Consider the following 21358-nt stretch of genomic DNA (forward strand, 5'->3'; position numbering starts at 1 on the left):
ATACTTGCATTTCTATAGCAACTATTGAACTGAGCTGAGATCTCCCCAGAGGGATCACACAAAGACAAACTTCAATGCAATAAGCAAAGGGTCTTTATTGGGTAGCTCGGCTAGCTCAAGCTAGGGCCCTCATCTGGCTCACTGACACAATGGTAGCCTTCCTAGAATGAGCTGCCCCATGTCTCAAAAGTGAGGGGCTTTTATACCATAGCATTATATAACAAGGGATTTCCACAGACCACCCTTTTGGTCAAAGTCTGAGAGGCTTTCCACTACTTGCACTTAAGTTGATCGGTTATAAGTTGGAGTTACTAAGGGTTGCATAAGAGTTACATAAGGGTTATATAGGGTGAAGAGTTACATAAGGGCTATATAGGCTTTCGTAGCTGTATCTGATTGGCAACCCTTAGTTGATCTTACTATGGCTATCTCACGTCAGGGAAATCATCACTCAATTCTAGGTATCTGTGCTCAATTCCAGGAATTCTGGAACCAAAACCTAGGCTTAGCTTCTTCTGGCTTCTTTGTGTGTGTGTGTGTGTGGGAGGGGGTGGTCACACCCTTCGATGCACAGGGGTTGCTCCTGGCTCATGCACTCAAGAATTACTCCTGGCGGTGCTCAGGGTACCATTTGGAATGCTGGGAATTGAACCCGGGTCAGCTGAGTGCAAGGCAAACGCCCTACTGCTGTAATATCACTCCAGTCCTCTTCTAGCTTCTTTATGAGCCTATCATGGCTCTGTCTTTGCTTCTCTATCTCTCACAACAAGATGAACTTCCTTTTTCTAATCAAAGGTTCTAAGGTTGTGGGCATTATCTGTGCTAATTATTTATTTTAATTCAAGCACCTCTTATGTGCCAATTCAAATGATCCTCATGAAAATTTTCACTCTGAAGCAAGTCTGCGGATCCAGCCAGTTTCACACCATTGCAACTTGATAGCATCCTGTACGTGCACAGAAGGGATCTGTGTGTAGAGACTCCCGTGAGCAGCAAGAGCCAGCACCCAGGGGCCATCCTCATAGGGACCATCCCTACAGGTTCCTCCTCCCCTTTACTGTGGAAATGGCCATCTTGTGATGCACCCCTACTTCCCATTCCTAAGCCTAGGTCACCCCTGCTTTAAGGAAAGAACTGCAAATACACCAGCTACCAGCAATTTTTGTTTTAAGTTTTGTTTTAGGAGAATCAAAACTAAGGTAATGCATTCACAATAATTCATGAAGTAAATATTTATCCTGAAATGAGAATTGCTTGTCTATGGATATTCATTCTCTGTTATTTTTAGAAAGGTCTTATTTTTTTTTCAAGGAAGTCTAAAAGCACAATGTTCCTGAAATAACTTTTATAGCTAAATCTATGGTCATAGCAGATTAAAGGTGATTTTTATAGTCAGTCCCCTGCAGAGGTGTTTTCTATGTTTGCTGAAATATCCATTAGAAAGATGGTCTCTACACTGAGAGGTTTGTAAAACAGCAGGAACCGCAGCCAGCTATGGTACAATAGACGGACTCATCCAGAATCATATCCCATTTCCATTCTTAGACTAACCTTCAATATATGTTCCCTACTTGAGAAACCATTAAAGAAACTGTCCTTCTGATGAACACACTTCTCGATTATTTATTTGACAAAGGGACCAAATAATAGTTTTATAAAAGTTTTTTAATTAAAGATAATTCAATCTAATCTATGCCTTGCTTAGAATAATAAAAGTTTCCCATTCTTATTATGGCCTCTCAGTATCTGTATTACAGGCCATAATGCCCCAAAGTAGAAAGAGAGTAAGAAGGAAGGTGCCTGTCATACAGGCAGGGAGTGCGGTGGGGTGGGGGAGGCATGAGGGATACTGGGGACATTGATGGTGGGAAATGTGCACTGGTGGAGGGATGGATATTCAAACACTGTGTGACTGAAACTCAATCATGGAAGTTTTATAACTGGTGGTTCAATAAAAAATTTAAAAAAATGAAAATCACCCTTAAAAAGAAGTTCCCCATTCTTCCCCTCTTAGGCTGATATAATTCTGTAGTGACTCAATAAACTCTGATTTTTAATATAAATTTTTACCTTAGCAATGGGGCTAGAGCGATAGCACAGTGGTTGGGCTTTTGCCTTTCACGCGGCCAACCCGTGTTCGATTCCTCTGTCCCTCTCGGAGAGCCCGGCAAGCTACTCGGCAAGCTCTACCGAGCTCTGCCCGCACGGTAGAGCCTGACAAGCTACCCGTGTGTATTGGATATGCCAAAAACAGTAACAATAAGTCTCTCAATGAGAGATGTTACTGGTGCCCGCTCAAACAAATCGATGAGCAACGGGATGACAGTGACAGTGACCTTAGCAATGCATATGGGCTTGTCTCAAGTCCCCTTGTCCCCTTTGCATTCTTTTCTATGACCTTTCTTAACCATCTGAATTGTTTCCTTTGCCTTTTTCATTGTGATGACTAAGTTTATATTTCAACTCTACTAATAAAACTATTAAAAGTACTTACACATGTTTGGAAAAATCATTAAAGTATATTAAAGCTAATAGCTAATAGCTAATAGCTAATAGCGTGAGCTAATAGCTCACGCTATTAGCCCTATTTTCCTTGTTTATTCAATTTAAAGTTCCATATCTATATATCTACAGTAGCAAACATGTCTAAAAATGGTTTCAAAGTATGTAACAATATGACAATGAATTATAATGATATGGTTATAATTTATAGTATCTATTTCTTTCACAGTTAGTGAATGGGAACATTTAGAACACTTGACTGTATTTATAAGAGAGCACAGCTGTCATGGTGACAGACAAAAGAAACATTTAAAAGTAATGAAGGGTAGGGAAAAGTAGGGATAAAAATAACTCCCACTTTATTAGATAGAAAGTATTTTCAAAAGTTAAGAGAACAATAGACATTAAGGTATACTATCAAAGTAAGAAGGGTAAGCAAAGGAAAATGATAGGAACATAAAGCAAAGGGAGGTAGAAGAAGTTTATGTGTACAGATCATACGAGTCAGCCAACAGTGACTGCCACACCTGGATTCAGAAAGAGGGAGGGAGAGAGGTTGATGAAGATAAAAATAAAATCAATCTAGTAAAATAACCTTATATAACACAGAAAAAAAGAAATGCAATTTTTCTTAGTTTTCTTACACAATCTTAAATCACAGCCACTGAAAGATGCCATGGAAATTATCTGAGGTTTTTTACCTGTTTCTTTTTAACCTTAAATGTTAATTTTAAAAAATAACAGTTTCATTTTACGGATATTTGCTCTATTGTTCTCTTCATATACTATTGCTTGAATAATTATTTGGAAAAATATAGATGCCCATAAAAGGAAAAGTAGTCAACAATGTCAACTGCCTCAAGATATTCAATCAGTATGCTGACGAAAATATTTATTTATTTAGTGACATAGCACAGTGGTAGGGCATTCGCCTTTCACGCAGCCGACCCGTGTTTGATTCCTCCGCTCCTCTTGGAGAGCCCGGCAAGCTACCAAGAGTATCACGTCTGAACGACAGAGCCTGGCAAGCTACCTGTGGCATATTGGATATGCCAAAAACATTAACAGTAAGTCTCACAATGAGAGACGCTACTGGTGCCCACTCGAACGAATCGATGAGCAACTGGATGACAGTGACAGTGACAGTGACATAGTCCTGACTAGGAAAGAAACCAAAGATGAACAGTGTGATGTTCTGAAGAGTCCGGAGAAGAGGAAATCAACAGTGAAGGATGGAGATGGGATGGTAGCTTTATTGAAATAGGATGGGCAAGAAGGAGATGTAGTTATATTTGAATTTTTTTAGTAAGAAGAAGTACCTGATAGTATATCGTTTTGTGAAATGATGGGGAAATACAGTTTAAAGGAAAGAATAGTCAGCCCCAGAAACTTCTGGGAACATTAGATTAAGTGTGCACAGAATTGTGGCGGGTCTCAGAGGAACCTAGCGGAGTTGAAACCATTATAACGAACAGGTGGGCGGAGACAACCCTTAGCTACCCTTATTCCCCAGGCAGTCAGAGATGAAGGAAAGCGCTCAGTTCCAACCCAAGCAACACAACAGAGCAGGAGGAGGAAGTTGGAATAACTGCAGCCAAATATGCTGAGATTCTTGAAGTGCTGATTATGGAGGAAGAAAGCCAAGGTAGGTGATGCATCTGAGACATGAAATAAAGAGTAAGGGATGGTTGAACACAAAGACTGAAGTGTGCAGGACCTCATGGAAATGGGTTTGAGCTTTGGATTCTAACTTCTTTCAAGGCTGGGGTCAAGGCTGCTGCATGCGGAAACAGGCACAGCTCCCACTCAGGCTACCCCAAAGCATTCATCTGAAGACGCAGCTTGTGCGAGTGTTTTGTTGAAATAGATTATTTTTCTTTCTTTAAGCTACACAATCAGCATTCTCAAGTTCACTTCTTAACAATGCCCTCCTGGATGTTTTATTGCATGACAGAGCAAGTCACAAACCAGAGATCAACTATAATCTCACACTTGACTCTTTTAATATAATGCTTAACCGTAAATGTCTGTAACTACAAATAAGGGTTTAAATCTGAAGATGCTTTAGATAGATGGCAATTCCTATAATTATAAAATCATCATTTCTGCCTGAATTGCACTTAAAAGTTAAAGCTCCAACTGCTCCTATTATTGGAAAAGTAATAATAACAATTATAACTACACCATGAAGTATTAAAAGCTGAACATTCAATTTAAAGGTAGCTAGAATAAAAAATGTAATGAAAAGGGAGCCTATAAAATGCTGGCAATTCAGACACATATGCTATACAGGGGCACTAAAGAGCAAAGCCTGGAACTGTGGAGTCTTTATTACAGTTCATCTGTGAAGATTCTCTATCCCTTTTGGCATTACGGGTTAATATGTCTCACCCACAGAAAAGCAGCATCCCAGGTCAAAAACTGATTCCAAGGTATGTTGAATTTCAAACTACATTGCAAAATTTCTATATATGGTGAGTGCTTTTCAATTTTATTAGCACTATATATCATTATTCTAATGTATTACTTTTTCACATGCAGGAGGCTACTTCAATGCATGTAACTTACCATCATGACGCAGCGTGAGTGGCGTTGGAGGGCTCAGGACTCGAGCGTTTGTCACTGTGTTTTTCACCAGGCAGATATAGCTGCCAACGTCGGATGGCTGGACTTTGGAAATATAAAGGTTGCCTGTCTCCTGGGAAATGAACCTCCGGCTGTCTTCCGCCACAAAGGAAGGGAACTCATTAAATACCCAACTATAGATGATCTCTGAAAACACATAAAATTCAAATATTGAAAGAGATTTTTACACCAAGGTTTCAACAACCATGTTTTTACTAAGATTTAATTGATTGCAAGGTCATAGATATTTGATAAAGATACCTAGGGAATTCAGCATTTCATATCCAAAGGACTGTTGTTCTTAATGATTATAGGAAAATCTGAAATATTTCATAGGGAGGCTTAGTTTTATGCATCCATTCATTTATTCTTTTAATGCCAATGTGTATTATAAGATGGACACTATGACAGCAGTGAAATTAAAAAGATGAGAAAGACAGTTTTCAAGGTTGATGATCAGTCTGCCTAAGAGAGGAAGGGCTAACATGCTGACCCTGGAGCTAGGCATGGCACACGTGCAAGCATATTCATCTGCAAAAACCCCTTGAATCAGGACAAGTCAGGAGCTGGGTTCTACTCTTTTACTCGATGCTTAGCAAATACTTAGTGAGCATCATAATCATCCAGGAATTGCTCAAAATGAAAACAGTAATATGTGCTCTCATAGAGCTTTATAACAGTATATGACAGACACTTTTTCTAGTATATGCAAGCAAGTGTGTGTGAAGGGCGATGAGTGCTGTGGTTTAATCAACACAAATTGCATCCATCTACATTAAACCATCTGAGGTCTGATTTTCTCAGTAAAAAAATAAACGAAAATAGTACTACTGACTGTATATACATTAATTAGTATAACTAGGCACTTAAAGCCATATTATTTATAAGATGTGCATTTCTGTATTTTTCCCACACCCAGATGCATTGGGTTGTCAAGTGCCTTCTGTGTATCATTCTTCAACATGACGAAAAGAGAAAAGAGGTCCTAAAATAACTCTGAAAGAATTGTGATGCGTAAATACTATTTGAACTGTGTTCTATGGGAAACATCAGTGACGAGTTGAATGCTGAATCTAAGCAGGGTTTAGCCAACACTAATTAATTCTAAGGCACACATATTTTAGTTGTAGCAGATGTCTGAGGAATTTGAAATGTTATACACTGCATTAGTTTTTATAGTACACATACACAATGTCAAAATGTTCAAATACTTTAACAAATGTTTTACAAAGTCATTTTTTTCTATAGTGACTGTCACCCACTCAGAGTCTTAAGTCTCCTTGATCTTTTATTAAGGATTTATGAATAGTATCCATGTGACTTTACTAAAAGAAAGTCCTTAGTGTACAATTGAAGTAGTTCCCACTGTCCTCATACCGCTTAACTAGACCCAGAATTCCAGGGTTCCTCACTTTTCACTGCATGATTGAGTCTAACAGTTACATCAGTTTCATTTGCTGTTTACTAATCACTCATAGATGTTTTAAAATTTTGGAAATTTATTTAAATTAGATTTTACTCTGGTTATCTCTAACTTTTATTTGCACTTCATGAACTTGGAGGGAGAAGAAAGCAGTAAACAATTAAAGGCCATCATTCATTGAAATGCCATTTATGGGCACTGATTAGTGTTTGCTGAGTCCATGTTTTATAAGATAATTTTACAATGAAGTATTAATACAAAACTGGCATTTTCTCAAATTTTATAGATAAATGAGTATTTGGGAGCTCAGAAATGCTTAGTTTTTTAAAACATGTTTTCAGTTTTACATAGCAAAGCATTTCATAATTGCAAGAAGGATAAAAAGTAGAAATACTACACAATAGAAAAGCTGACCACCTGAATTTGATTTTCTGTCTGTGCCAAAAATGAAAATATTCAAGAGAACAAAATATTGCTTCAGAACACTATTTTAGTTTACCTATATAGTTTTTCATTCTTAATTAGAATTTCTTTAATCAACATTTGAAACTTTTCTTAAAAACCAAGCATAGAAATTCAAAAAAACAATAAAAAAACATATTTAGCTCTGGTGCTATCACTTTGGGCTCACAGAGCTCCGACGGTGCCCTGACTCAGGGGAAATTTAATAGAAGCTGATTAAATAATAAAACTTTAATGCTGTTAGTCATTTCTGAAGCATGTTGAGACTACTTGCTAAACTATGATCTTTCTAATTCCTAAAGTTCTTTGTAAACAGCATATTTAGCCATGACAACTAGAAGTGGTTTTGTAGTGCTAGGTTTGATTCTTCAGTGCGACTGCTGTCAGGTGTGAGACTCTCTGAGATTCTCTGGCCGTTGGAGGTGGGGACCTCATTTCTTAAGAATGCTTCTGCATTAGTTTCCACTGAGAGTCAAGCTCAGGATAGAGCTACTCTATCAACTTTGGAGTCATATTTCACTGTACATTTTGATATGCGGTAAGACACTCTGGAATCCAAACTCCTAAGGGTTTGTCTGCTTCACTGATGGCATAGCCCATTGTGGGCCTGACTTAGTGCAAACTTCATTCATTTATAGTCTCAGAGAGATCCCAAAACTCTTCATTTATCTCAGCATGAACATTCTCCTCAGGATCCTAGGATTCAGGTCTGTTTCCATAGTATCCACCCTGCTATTCAGGTCAGCGTGAGACCAGCACTATTCCTGGATTTCAGTTATAGTGTTAGTCCTGGACTATGCTTAGTCCTGGAAAATTCGAATTAATTTGCTTCTGACACAGAGTGATTTCCTTTTCTTTGAGGAAGTCTAGATACATATTGAAATTGTCTTCATTATATCCATAATTTTTAAATATGGGTAAAGAAGTGTTGATTCTACGCATTGTACCCTTGAAATACAGCTGCTGTAACTGATTTGGTGTCACCAAATAATACCATCTTCACTTTGCTAACCTTGACATATAAGATTGTGTAAATGACATATTCCCAAATCTACAAGTAGAAAGAGTACTCATATAGTCAGTGATGCTCAGTTTACATAATGGCAGCGACATTAATTAAAAAAAACATGAAAAAAGTTGCAAATCAGACTTTAAAGTACTTGAAAACAATTTCCATGAGTAATCATATGTGCTTGCTTCAGCTTTCTTTAATATAGCTGAGAGTTAGAAAATAGCCATTTTTCCCCCTTAATAATGTATATACACACCACAAGTATGGGGTCAAAGGATTTGGGGAGACCACAATATATAGAGTACACTGACCCAATTAATAATGCAACTCTCCTAGGAAGCATTTTCTTTATACTTGTCAGATGTATAAAGGAAAATCTAAAAACAAGCTTTTCTGTTTCAGTGACTTGCACAGTTTTATGGTATAAAAACTTTTTTTAATTAATAGGTTGTGTTTACCAAATTTCCTGATCTTATCATTTTTGTGCTTCCATAATATAAGATCAAATGCTACAGCTATGAATTAACAATGATTATAATTTATTATGAAACACGATTGTGGTCTATTTATTTTGGGGGAACACCCCATGCCTTGCTCAGGGCATACTTACTCCTGGCTCTGTGAACAGTATTGCTCCTGATACAGCTCCAGGGACCATATGTGGTACCAGGGATTAAACCTAGGTCAGCCATTAAACGTAGGGAAAACATAGCTAGGATGGAGAAAGGAGCACTAAGTAAATGATAATTGAAGGGATCGCTCGGGATAGTAGATGCATGCTGAAAGTAGACTATGGACCAAACATGATGGCCGCCTGATACCAAGGGAAGCACTGTACCTGCAGTACTTCTCTCTCTCTCCTTCTCTCCCAGTACACTCTCTCTCCTTCTCTCTCTCTCTCTGCAGTTAACTTTAAGATAGCTTTAAGTTTTTTATTTATAGTTTTTAAAATGCTTGCATTAATTGTTACTGCTTGCTGCTGAGCACATGTTTTAAGCATGTTAATGTATGCTTCCTAAGAGCCTTGCAATCCTATTTTCATAATTTCATCATGTGGATCCTTTCCCCCTTTTTTGTTGTGTGTGGATTAACAGACAAGAAGATACTTGGATGAGGGGATTTATTACATTACAGGCAAAAACAATGTAACTTAAAAAATTTGCCTACTGCTTTTTTGTTTTTAGAAAGTTTGCAGCTGAGGCAATCACTTTAGGTATTGGAATTAAGGACATTGGAAAGAAAACTGCAGAGAACTGTCCTATTTAATTAGTCTTTACAAGTGAGCATAAAAGGGTAAAACCTGAAGTTAGTAAAGAAACTTCTTTATATTGCTGATTTATACTTTCATTGTGATAGAAAATGCCACTATTATGCATCACTAAATCTGCTTTCTCACCACCCAATCCTTAAAACCCTCAGGATGCCTGCCTGGCTCAATAAATATTTAATGAATAAATTAATAGAGACTAAAATATGCTAATACATGAATTTTTTACAAGTATCAATAAATTTTCAAAGCACAAGTGGGCCTTTCCTCCATTTTAGACTTCATTGCAAATATTCGCATGGACTTATTTTGTCCTTGAGATATAAGTCGAAGATGATGGGCAAAGTTATTTCTCAGACACCAAGAAACAAAGAAGACAGTTTTGGCTTTGTAAGGGCTTTGGAAGTTGCTGCTAATGAACAAAAGACCAGGTCAGGGTTACAAAGTCACTAAGATTTTCTGAGAATTTATTCTCTAAGGAAAACTGAGTAGTGGTAAGCTTTAAGACATCCAGCCATCCCAGAGGTAACTGAGTCCTGTAAACTCTGCTTGAACACGTTCTCTCTGACACAGAGGCTGAAGGGCTGATGTGGTAGCTCAAGTTTCCTCAAGATTGTTCTGGCCATTAGACTTAGGCCTGGGACTGAGATCAAGAGAACTGGGAGTCATGGCTTGGATGCCGATCTCATGCATTCGGGGAAAAGGTAGCTGGAATGGAGAAAGGAGCACTAAGTAAATGATGGCTGGAGGAATCTCTCAGGAGAGTAGATGCATGCTGAAAGTAGACTATGGACCATACATGATGGCTGCCTGATATCTGTATTGTGAACCATAACACCCAAAAGGAGAGAGAGAGTAGAAGGGAACTTGCTTGAAACAGAGGCTGGGGTGGGAAGGGCTAGTAGTGAGGAGAGGGATACTGGGAACATTGGTGGTGGATAATGGGCACTGGTGGAGGGATGGGTATTTGAACATTGTTTGACTGGAACACAATCATGAAAGTCTGTAAGTTTGTAACTGCATTTCATGGTGATTCACTAAAATAAAAAAATAAAGAAAGAAAATAAAAGAAAAAAAGAGAACTGGGATTATCTACAGAAAAGTGATGCCTTTTTCCACTTATGGTATCAGGGAGTTAGGAAGTGGTCTGGGAAGTAACCTGATGCTGCTCTGGGTCACATACTTGGAACACTTCTTTCCCGTCCTGTCCTTCTCCCTGTCTCCTTGAATCCCCCATTCCTGATGTTAAAAGGTAAGTGTTACGAGTGAATAAGACCATAAAGGCAGGCGGGCAGTATGGTAGACAGCTACAAAGGTCAAGCTATTGAATTTTACTGAAGACTCAGGCTGTGCTGTGCTACCGTGTACAATGCAAGAATGGAGGCAGTCTAGGGGACAGGAGTGCTCTGTGCAAAGTAAGAAAAGCAGGACTAGATATAGCAATTATCATCACCAAGTGGTTCCTGCCATCAAAGTTCTGAGGCTCACACAGGAGAAGGAACAGAGGAAATTTAGCCAATAAGTGTCCGAAGAAAAATTCAAATTTGCCGGATTCCCTCTATGTCTGTACATATCACTCTATTGCACACTATATTCTCATCTTTCTCAACCTCAATTCAAACATGTACAGAACGGGATGGCCATGATTTGAGCTGAGGATTATACATATACTCAAATGACATCTGAGCCTGCTCAGTAAAAGCAACTACTGGTCCAAGCATAATTATACTAACTAGCATAATGCAGATTTGAAAAAATGCAGAGTCACCCTGAACTTTGTACAAATGGATTTAATGTCTGAAAGTTTCAAAAGTTTCACCTTTTAAACACAGCCAGAGGAAAAGATCCCAAGAGTGAAAGAGCAAAAGATTTCAAGAGTAAAACACAGCCAGAGGAAAAGATCTCAGAGAATCAAGTGGGGTATTGATAGCTGTTCTTGCTGAGAATCGGAGTTTTTAAAATACGTTGTGAAGGGGAACATTTGTCACATCTTTAAGAGTGTAATTTTCCTAATAAAGGGCAATTTTATGATTATAAAACTTTAGTTATTTGGTTAGAAGAGACAAAATACTAATTCTTCCTTTTATTTAGATGTGTATTGTTTTTATTGTTTATTATCTAGAGACAAAAAGAGCCAATTTTTCTTCAAAATTATGTCACCCTATAAGACTAACACCCAAGAATATAGAAATAAGTACCAGGAGGTTGTCTCCATGGCTTGGAGGCTGGTCTCTCATTCTGGACAACTCAGGGAAGGGAACACCAAGTAAAATGTGGTCAGAGGTCATGTGGGGGAAGAGTGATGCGGGCCGAATATAGACTAGAGACTGAACACAATGGCCACTCAACACCTTTATTGCAAACCACAATACCTAATCAGAGAGAGAGAACAAAAAGGAATACCCTGCCACAGTGGCAGTGTGGGCTGGGGGGAGACGGGACTGGGGAGGGTGGGAGGGATGTTAGGTTTACTGGTGGTGGAGAATGGGCACTGGTGAAGGGATGGGTTATCGAACTTTGTATGGGGGAAGCATGAGCACAAAAATGTATAAATCTGTAACTGTACCCTCACATTGACTCACTAATTAAAAATAAACTATTAAAAAAAAATCCCATTCACAACAGTACCTCATAAAATCAAGTACCTTGGAATCAGCTTAACCAAAGAGGTGAAAGACCTATACAAAGAAAATTACAAAACACTACTTCAAGAAATAAAGGAGACGGGGCTGGATAAAAAAACAACAACAAAATTATGTCACCAAGACAAAATAAATTTTTATATGTATATAGTTCAAGATACCTTTAAGAAAACAAAAATAACAAAAATAATATTTGAAATAGAAAGAGTAGCAGAGTGTCATACCCTCACAATTCTCAACTCCAATGACTATGAGAAGTGAATTCCCACTTCTAAAATCCTGGGGGTTACACTCACTGGGTGAAAGCAGTGATTTTCACTTGCTCTGAAGAATGCTTCAGACTAGAAAGGATCTTTGTAATCCCGGGTGCCCTATGCCTACATAGCAAGGTCAAAGCTAATTCTTCTCAAAATACAACTGAAATTTCTTGCTTGGCTCAGGGATTTTAAAATTATTTTTATTGAATTGTAAACTCCACCAGGTCAGGGACCATGTTTATTCCCCAGTGTGGTAGAGTCAGTGACACAAATTCCAGGGGGCCTTTGGATTTTGCATTAAAAAGCAAACAATTTAGGCTCTCACAATTCATGGGAAAGGCCAAAGATCAGAACCCCTAACAAGTCACTGTCTGTGCCTGGAATCTTGTCAGGAAAAGTGCCCTTGTGAAGGGAGCAGTTTACAGAAATGATCTTCAGGAGAATTACTGGAAGAGTGTGTTGTCCAAGAAAGAGTATGTTGCAAAATGATAAACAGATAATCTATCAGATAATCTATCAGAACATTTGGTGGCTTCATAGAACTTATTGGTTGAGGCCAGTTTTTTGGAAACTGTCTAAAAAGGGGATTTTTTTTGAATGTGAATTCTTGGATATGGTTCCCAGCAGGATAGTAAGGGAAGCAGCATAAAGCCAAGAATGTAAGATAAAGGCAAGAATGTAATTCATGCCAGAGATTAGTCCAAGATCAAGCCTATCTGGGGCTGTAGAATAAATTTCACTGCAAATTTGGAGCGGGAAGCAAAGGAAGGTAAAGCAATTTAGCCTTTTGTCCCTTCCTCTCCAGCAGGTTTTTGGGGTGACTGACAGATTGCGATGCAGAAAGAGCAAGCAAGCCAGCGGCACAATGTCCCAGGTAAGGGGAATTCTCTAGAAAAGGAGCAGTTGCAAGGATGGTGCATGATGCAGGTGAAGAAGCTGTGAGTAAGTGCCCACAGGATCGAGTAAATGTGTGCAAATTCCACAGAGTATTCTCCATGGACATTTATCCAGTTAGTCCTTCCAGCAACAGGCAATCCCATAATATAGAGGAGGAGATAAAACAAATAACTTTGCCAAGGACTGCTAATGAGCACAAATATTTATCTGGAAATAGGAAGACATCATCAACAGTGGTTTAAGACTTATTAGACTAAGTTACACGTTATGGAGTCTAATTTTGACAATCACAAGTCCAACGTTTCACATAACAATGAAGCAGATCAAACCCAGTCATCTATCATTCCTATTAATATGTAATAATTACTATTAGTCATAATCTAACTGAATATTGAAATAGTTACATGCATCTTAATTGTGTGACATGATAAGGTTGACATGATTTAACCCTTGACAGTTGCAACAATTTTTTTTTTTTAGCGAATCACTGTGAGGTACAGTTACAGTCTTACAAACTTTCATGCTTGTGTTTCAGTCATACAATGGTCGAGTGCCCATCCCTCCACCAGTGCCCAATTTCTACCTTCAATGGTCCCAGCATACCTCCCACCCCCCCCACCCCGTCCTCCCCTCACCCCACCCTGCCTCTGTGGCAGGGCATTCCCTTTTACTCTCCCTACCCTTTTGCGTGTTGTGGTTTGCAGTAGAGGTATTAAGTATTGCACCAATCTTAATGCCTTTTCCTTCTGTTAAGGGACAGGCAGGGCTGGAGCGATAGCACAGCAGGTAGGGCATTTGCCTTGCACGATTCCTCTGTCCATCTTGGAGAGCCCGGCAAGCTACGGAGAGTATTCCACCCACGCAGCAGAGCCTGAAAAGCTCCCTGTGGTGTATTCGATATGCCAAAAACAGTAACAACAGGTCTCACAATGGAGATGTTACTGGTGCCTGCTAGAACAAATTGATGAACGATGAGACAACAGTGCTACAGTGCTAAGGCACCGGCAAGCACTGGCCATTTTGTTATTAATTTTAAACTTAAGACATGCATATTTATATTTGCTTGCTTACTTTAGCTTATTGTTTACTTACAAATCTTCCCCCAGATAGCTATATGGCTCACTACTTCTCTCGGATCTGTGCTCAAGTGACTTCCACTAGGAGATCCTTTCTGACAAGTCACCTAAACTGTCCTATCATCTCTCTCTCTTTTAGTTTTTAAACACACTTTTTTTCCCCCAGAAGTTTACTTATTTTGTTTTTGGGCCACACACAGCAGTACTCAGAGAACCATGTGGGATGCGAAGGATGGAACCTGAGTTGGCTTGGGGCTAGGCAAGTGCCCTACCCACTGTACTATCTCTCTGGCCCCTCAACTCTCTGAGAATTCTTACATGACAGAACCAATAAAACAAACTATATGTATATATAAAACTATATAAACTAAAACTCACATATGTGCATAATAAATGGAAAAATGACTTCACTTAACAACATAGTCTGAGGAAAATGACTGGCATAAAAGAAATAGCCAGAGAAAGAATAAAAAGTGAATTCATTAGCAAAAATGGTCTTGACTATAAGTTAGAACATTACATTTTTTATGAGGAAGACCTCCCAGTACTGAGGAGGGTAAGGTGCCACTCCTTTGACCACCAGACTGCATTGCACAGTGCTCAGGCCCAGAGATGTGGTTCTGCTTGAGCCCGGCAGTGCTTAGGGGTCATGCAGTGCTAGGGAGTGTCTCAGGGGCTGGTGAAAGCAAGGCATGTCCCTAAGTTCCCTGGCCCCTAAAGCATACATCTTTGGGAAATTAAGATATTGAGTAGAGTTTTAATCCTTTATAATGTAGAAAATATTATATGGCAGTTTGTTCAGTTTGTTTTGGAATCCCTGAGGATGCATGCATCATATGTGTCGATAAGCTGCGATCAGAACATACCACTTGACCAAACACTAACATTCTAGTCAGCTGATGGGTTCTCAGAGGTCTATGAGGGTGGTATAAAGTAAAAAACAATTTATAAAAGCCACTGCATAATGATTGGTTGTCCAGGCAAATGTTGAAAGTGGAAGAGCAAGTAAGTGAAACAAGAATTTTAAGTGATGGATTAGGAGGACCAATAAACACAATTTTGAAGTACATTTCCTTTCTCTTGCCAATTTCACTCAGATCTGCCTTAGAGTTGTGAAGAAGGCGTGCTGATAAAAACCCTGTCATTCTACTTTTTTTTTTTATTAGTTCTTTTGCTATGGGACCACCTTTGGAGGAGTTTTTCCTCCTTGTAGTTTTTGCTACTTTGTGCTTTTAACTCCACTTGAGTGCTTCTTTACAAAGAAATGCTACCAGACCGAATTGTTCCATCTATCTGGGAGATCAAACACCCAGCGTTTTGGTGGTGGATCTTTGCTAGAGAATGGCAGCTACACAGCATTGGTTTTATTAACTCTAATGAAGTCTTCACATACGACTGCCACAATTTTAAAGCACAGCATGGTAGCAATGTTTTACATGTGGATAGGCATTCTCCACCTCAGTATTTCCATCAATGACTCTATCCGGGGAGAAAAGCAAAACTGCATCTGTGGAAGGTGACCAAGCCGTCCTAATGACATCGACACTGCTGTAATACTGAGCCTAAACGGGTGTTATGCTGAGATAGTGCAGTGTTAACTTTATGAAGACAATGGGGTGCTGGTCTATATGGGCCATTCTAATTTTAATAAGCTCAAAATACCATCATCCTCTTCTCTGCTCATCTCCTATGGTTTTTCCCCCTTTCACTTTACTTTTACCCAAATAGTACTTCATTAGTTTCTTTAGCATCTTCATTTCTGAGACTGAGTGCTCTCTGTAAAACTATCTTTTGAAATAAGATAATTTCGGAAGAATGAGAAAGAGAGGAGAGAGAAAAGAAAGAGACGAGGTAAGTCTATCCAGTAAAAAAAAAAAAAAGCATTATTCATCCCAGCTCAGGATGCAGACAATTAATTCCAGGATGGAATGCACCAATACTCTGAATATCTTTCATTTTTTATTTTTATTTTTATTTTGGCCTTTTTGGGTCACATCCGGCAATGCACAGAGGTTACCTCCTGGCTTTGCTCTCAGGAATTACTCCTGGAGGTGCATATGGGATGCTGGGAATCGAACCCGGGTTGGCCATGTGGAAGGCAAATGCCCTATCCGCTGTGCTATTGCTCCAGCCCCTACTCTGAGTATCTTAAAAGGGAAGATCTGTATAAGTTTAGAAATTATATAAAATATTAATTTACTGCAGGAAGTTACCTATTGTCTACATCAAAATTCTTTTCAGTCTCAGCATTTTACATTTGAGGTCAGATCACTGTTGCGTTCCTTAGACAGTCTGGGTTCCATGGGATGCTTCCCTGTCCATGGGACAAAATGCAGTGGATTTTGTCCATCTTCCCCTCCTCAATCCCATTCCCAATGTTCTCTGGGATGCTGTCATCTCTCTCTGAGACCCTCTGATCAGTGTCCTAGTTTCTTCAACTAGGGGCTGTGAGGCCACATAACTGAACATGGAGGACTCAAAAATTCAGCTGTAAAATAAATACATGAGGGATATAGCAGCAGTGCAGGGGTTAAGTCACTTTTCTTGCAAATAGCTGAGGCTCGTACAATCTCTTTTGCCCTATATGGTCCCCAGCCTTGCCAGGGAGTGATATCTGAGTACAGACCCAGGAGTAAGTCCTGAGCATCAGTGGGTGTGGCACAAACTCCCTCCAAATAAAATAAATTGATGACTGATTGATAGATTTTATTTGTATATCTGTTTTATATAACTTGTAAAAATTTTCATCTGAAAAATGGGATGATGAGTCAATAAAGATCAAGAAACTCTGATTGAGATTAATCTAGAAGTGGTATATTCTGCTTAAACAAGCCTTTGAGTTATTTGATGGTTATTATATATTTTTTATATTTAAAATAGATACCCAGAAATAAATAGATGAGAGTTAACTGACATCAGTATTCTTTTTTTTTCTCATTTCTATGATTTTCCTTCTAAGCTAAATTTGTAGTACTCTGACTAGTTTGCTGAACTGAACTGGAATTAGGACCAAACAAATCATATCCACAGCACAGAACTATAAGCAACATTATTTATGTTTAATGGCATGAAAACATCTATTAACGTATTTCAGGGCATTTCCCCTAATAATTGTAAAAATATCGGAAGAGCCTGACAAAGACTGTGTTAAATATTCACTGCCATAGTCCACAACCTCACAACTTGGATCCCATAAAGCCATCAAGGCAGTCAACATTTGCTTCCTTACAGAAATGTGTAAGAAGGTGGGGGGGGAGCGGGCAGGGGAGCTCAAGGTGATTATTAGAAGTGAAAACCACCAGGAAGTAAATGTTAATTCCTTGATATTTCTTGATGCTCTCTTATATATGGGATTTAATTAACCAAAATCAAGGAACTGACTAAAACCAATCCCTGAATTCTATGAGAACTAAGATGCTAACTGGACAAAAAAGAGTCAGGAATAGGAAGAATAGGGAAGGGACCATTTTGGGAGTAGGATGCTGGTAGTGGGTACACACAAGCTTTTCATATACAGAGACTGGAAGCTATACTGATGAAACTTGATAGCATTCAGATGGTAGCAATACTGTATTACCATGTTAGCACGGTAGCACTGTCTCATTGTTCATTTATTTGCTCGAGCGGGCACCAGTAATATCTCCATTGTAAAAACATTGTTTTTGGCATATCAAATATGCCACGGGTAGCTTGCCAGGCTCTACCATGCGGGCGGGATATTCTCAGTAGCTTGCGGGGCTCCCAGAGAGGGATGGAGGAATTGAACCCAAGTCGGTCGCGTGCAAGACAAACATCCTACCTGTTGTGCTATCTCTCCAGTCCATGGTAAAGCAAGAAATTTGATTTGATAATAAAAATGTTCAATTACATGACCTAAAATTTGGTTCTATATAATTTATCTAATTTGAAAACATGCAGACTTGTAAGCTATGTGGTAAGCTTTGCATGTAAAACAATTCATTTGCTCTGCATTGCACTGAATGATGAGGTTACTTTAATGACATTCATAGCACAATATGTTATATATACTTGTAGAACTTATCTTGCTACATTAAAATAAAGATCATAAAGATCACATAAATTAGTTAAAGCTTATGGAAACATATAACAGCCATAATATAAAAGGATGAAACAATTTTCATAAATGTTTAATGTACTTGGTTGGGGTCTAATCCAAAGAGAGAAGACAGGAATTAGCTTTTTATATTTATTAGAGAAATTTCCAGATTATTAAATTGGTGTTGTGAAGATAACTGAAATCACTATAAAATCCAATGTTTTGTTTTCTTAAAATAATTTTAGAATGCAAAAATTAGTCAAGAAACAAAGAATGACTGGTAAATCAAATAAAATACAGCCTACTCTAGGGAAAGCCATACAAATGTCAGTGATTACGAAGAGTAAAATAGTTTTAAGAACTCACAATCTGAGTCAGATCATTACATACTAATTCAAGTGTGATAGGTAACTTCTGTTGGTTAAATCTCTAAAATTAAAATTCTTGAATTTTGACTTGAATACTTATTCTATACTTAAACTTAGATGCGTTACTGACTACTCTCAGTCTTCATTGCCGTATTTTGAAAATTTCACTCGAATTATTTTGCAATGATTAAATAGAAATAACCTAAGGTAGAGAGCTTAATGCTTATTCCTCAGATGCATTCTCAAAATAAAATTACAGCATTCATTTTGGACATCTCTTAGCTAGATATTTTTGGGGCAGAACCAGGCTACATCTGAGGGCAAAAATTCCAAGGTCATGTTAACTCAATTTACATATAATTAATAAGCTATTTTCTCCCATATAACTAGATTTAAAATAATCCAGGGCTCTAACTAGCTTCTTTCATTTCCTGTCATATGCCTTGATTTCCCAAGGAGATAAAAGACCTAATTGTTTCAGAGAATCACAATTTCTTTGACATGTTACATAGTTGTTTGTAAAATAATAATATGATTGCTTATTTCAATTTTATAGAGTTGAGACAACATTTGGAAGCCTTTCTCCCTTTTACAGACACAGAGAAAGTGACTTGCTCACAGTTGCAACTTGAGCCCTAGGAAGTCACTGAAAATGTCAAAAATTCCATGACATTTCGAACCACTTGGCATACGTTACTGCAGATTTGGAAACTGTTAAGAAATTGTATGATCACAAGCCATATGCTCTCCTCAAAATTACTCAAAATTTGAGCTATGTATTGTTTCATTTACATTTGTTTAAAAGCTTTAGGTCCCATACATGATTCAAAAAACTATCCTATCCCCACCCTTCAAAACAACTCCAGAAAGCAAAATCTTGCGCCTTCAAGCACTGGTTTTTGGGAAATTCTCACTATCACTTCTTAAACAACGAACAAGAGACAAAATTTAATGTTGTGTCTTTTCAATGGTGTTTAGACCTTCTGCAGTAGACTGCTGCCTGGTAAGATTTCTCCATTGCAGATTCTGCATGAGTTAAACTTCAGACTGAGCACTGTGGCGGCCAGGGCACCTGTGTTCACAGGAACAGCAGCCTTGCTTTTACTACACATTCCCAGTTCCCTGGTTAGGCCAGCTGTTGGCTGCAGCTGACACTAGCGCAGAAAGAGCATGTGTCCTCAGGGACATGCAAAATTCTCAAGTAGGTCTTCTGAAAAAGTTCACAGCTTCCCCTTCTGTTTGCATCTCTGTCTTTCTCTGAAGTGGCACCTACAGTGATCCTTGTTCACACAACCTGGACCACCATCCGTGCTGCCCGCCATTCTGCCTGCTTCCGGACTGTGCTAATTGGGTGAGGGCAGCCGGTTCTCCCTCTCCAGATTTCCATTCTCCCTGAGGGGAAGCATGTTCCAGTGAATAATCCGCCACAGCGAAGGGCACTCATTTTTGATGCTTGTTAGCTTCATACCTTTTTGCAATATTGAAAGAACAGCAGAAGAGGAAGCAGTTATACCACTCACCTCCAGACTGACTTTGCAGGCAGGAGCACCAGACTGCTGCCTTCTGCCACCAGACATGGGCATATTCCAATTAGGAACTTGCTGCTTATTATAAGTTTATGGGTCTAAGAGAACTCTAACAAGAGGAACCCCCATGCATTTGGAAAAGTGTCTCCTAAATACACAAATAATTTAGAAAGATCAAAGAACTTTAGAAAGATCGTAAACTTCCTTATGCCTCCTTCTCCCCTCAGTGTTTTCACGTGAAAAATAGCACAAAACTAATTTTCTATAGACTGAACTAACCTGATTAACCTACGAATAAGCTTCTTAGCCTTGAGGCTCCCTTTAAGGATTCTATAAAGACTGTACTCTTTGGGTAGTAATTGCAAGAAGATGTTTCCGTAACATATTTCTTCTGTCTTATCTTGTTTGTGCTTATTCTTTATGGAGAAGCCCACACTTCAGACCTGAGATTTTCCTCTGGCCAGAACTCTTTCTTCTATGTGGTGGGCAGTCCATGATGAGCATGTGAGCATCCTTGCTCTCCATCTCAGTCACATGTAGCTGTTTAATCCACAGAGATCATGACCCTCCTATGTTTGATCTTCTTGGGCATCAGCCAGCCAGCAGACTGGCCAGAGAAAGGACTATGATACTTGATACTGTTTTGATTCTTAAATAAGGCTCACAGATAGCCCTTTTGCTATTATGTGAGAGTTTCAGTTTCTTAACATCTACTTTAAAAACGCTACTTGTGGTTAAGCGCTTAATAGCGTGCAGTGTCTTTTGAAGAAATGAAAAGGTGAAGCCATTCAGAGGATTAATTGGATAATACTCACCTAATTCCTATTACTCTCTGATTTTTTTTTAAAGGGCAAATTATATATAGTCTTAGAACTTCACTAAATTGGAACTGCTGAAAGAAAAACTAAGTGGATGTTTGCTTAGGCAACATGCTAATTGGATTTTAAATGAAACAGCCAATGGGCAGGAGGATGTTTATTTCAGAAAACCCCCTGCTATTTATCAGCCTTCAGTGAAGTTTTTTTTTTTTTAACCTCTGCAAATGTCTTCAGCAGGAGGCAAAAATAATGACTGTGCCTTCCAAATTTGGAAGAAAGATTGGAGTTCTTAAGCTGGAACCCCTTCGACTTTGTAAAGTTGCTATCTCGGAAAAGTTGGGTGGAGGAATAGGAATCTTTTTACTTGAGGCGAAGGCGAATGAACCTCAGGAGGAAAGGTGCAGTGTGCAGGGAAGGTGATCAAAG

The 21358-nt window shown here is 38.7% G+C and overlaps 1 protein-coding gene across 6 annotated transcripts in view; it reads right to left on the reverse strand.

Moving 5' to 3' along the window:
• The window catches only part of CNTN5 (contactin 5), an 832499-nt gene that overhangs the window by 263673 nt on the left and 547468 nt on the right, over positions 1-21358 (reverse strand). For 5 of the 6 annotated variants that reach the window (XM_055129785.1, XM_055129781.1, XM_055129783.1 and 2 more), the window contains one exon: positions 5071-5274. The exons of the other annotated variant lie outside the window; for it this stretch is intronic. In XM_055129785.1, coding sequence (XP_054985760.1) covers positions 5071-5274 — 204 coding nt within the window. The remainder of the gene's footprint in view (positions 1-5070; positions 5275-21358) is intronic. 6 annotated transcript variants of the gene reach the window in all.

The sequence above is a fragment of the Sorex araneus genome, chromosome 3, assembly GCF_027595985.1.
Source record: "Sorex araneus isolate mSorAra2 chromosome 3, mSorAra2.pri, whole genome shotgun sequence".
NCBI classification, from domain to species: Eukaryota; Metazoa; Chordata; class Mammalia; order Eulipotyphla; family Soricidae; genus Sorex; species Sorex araneus.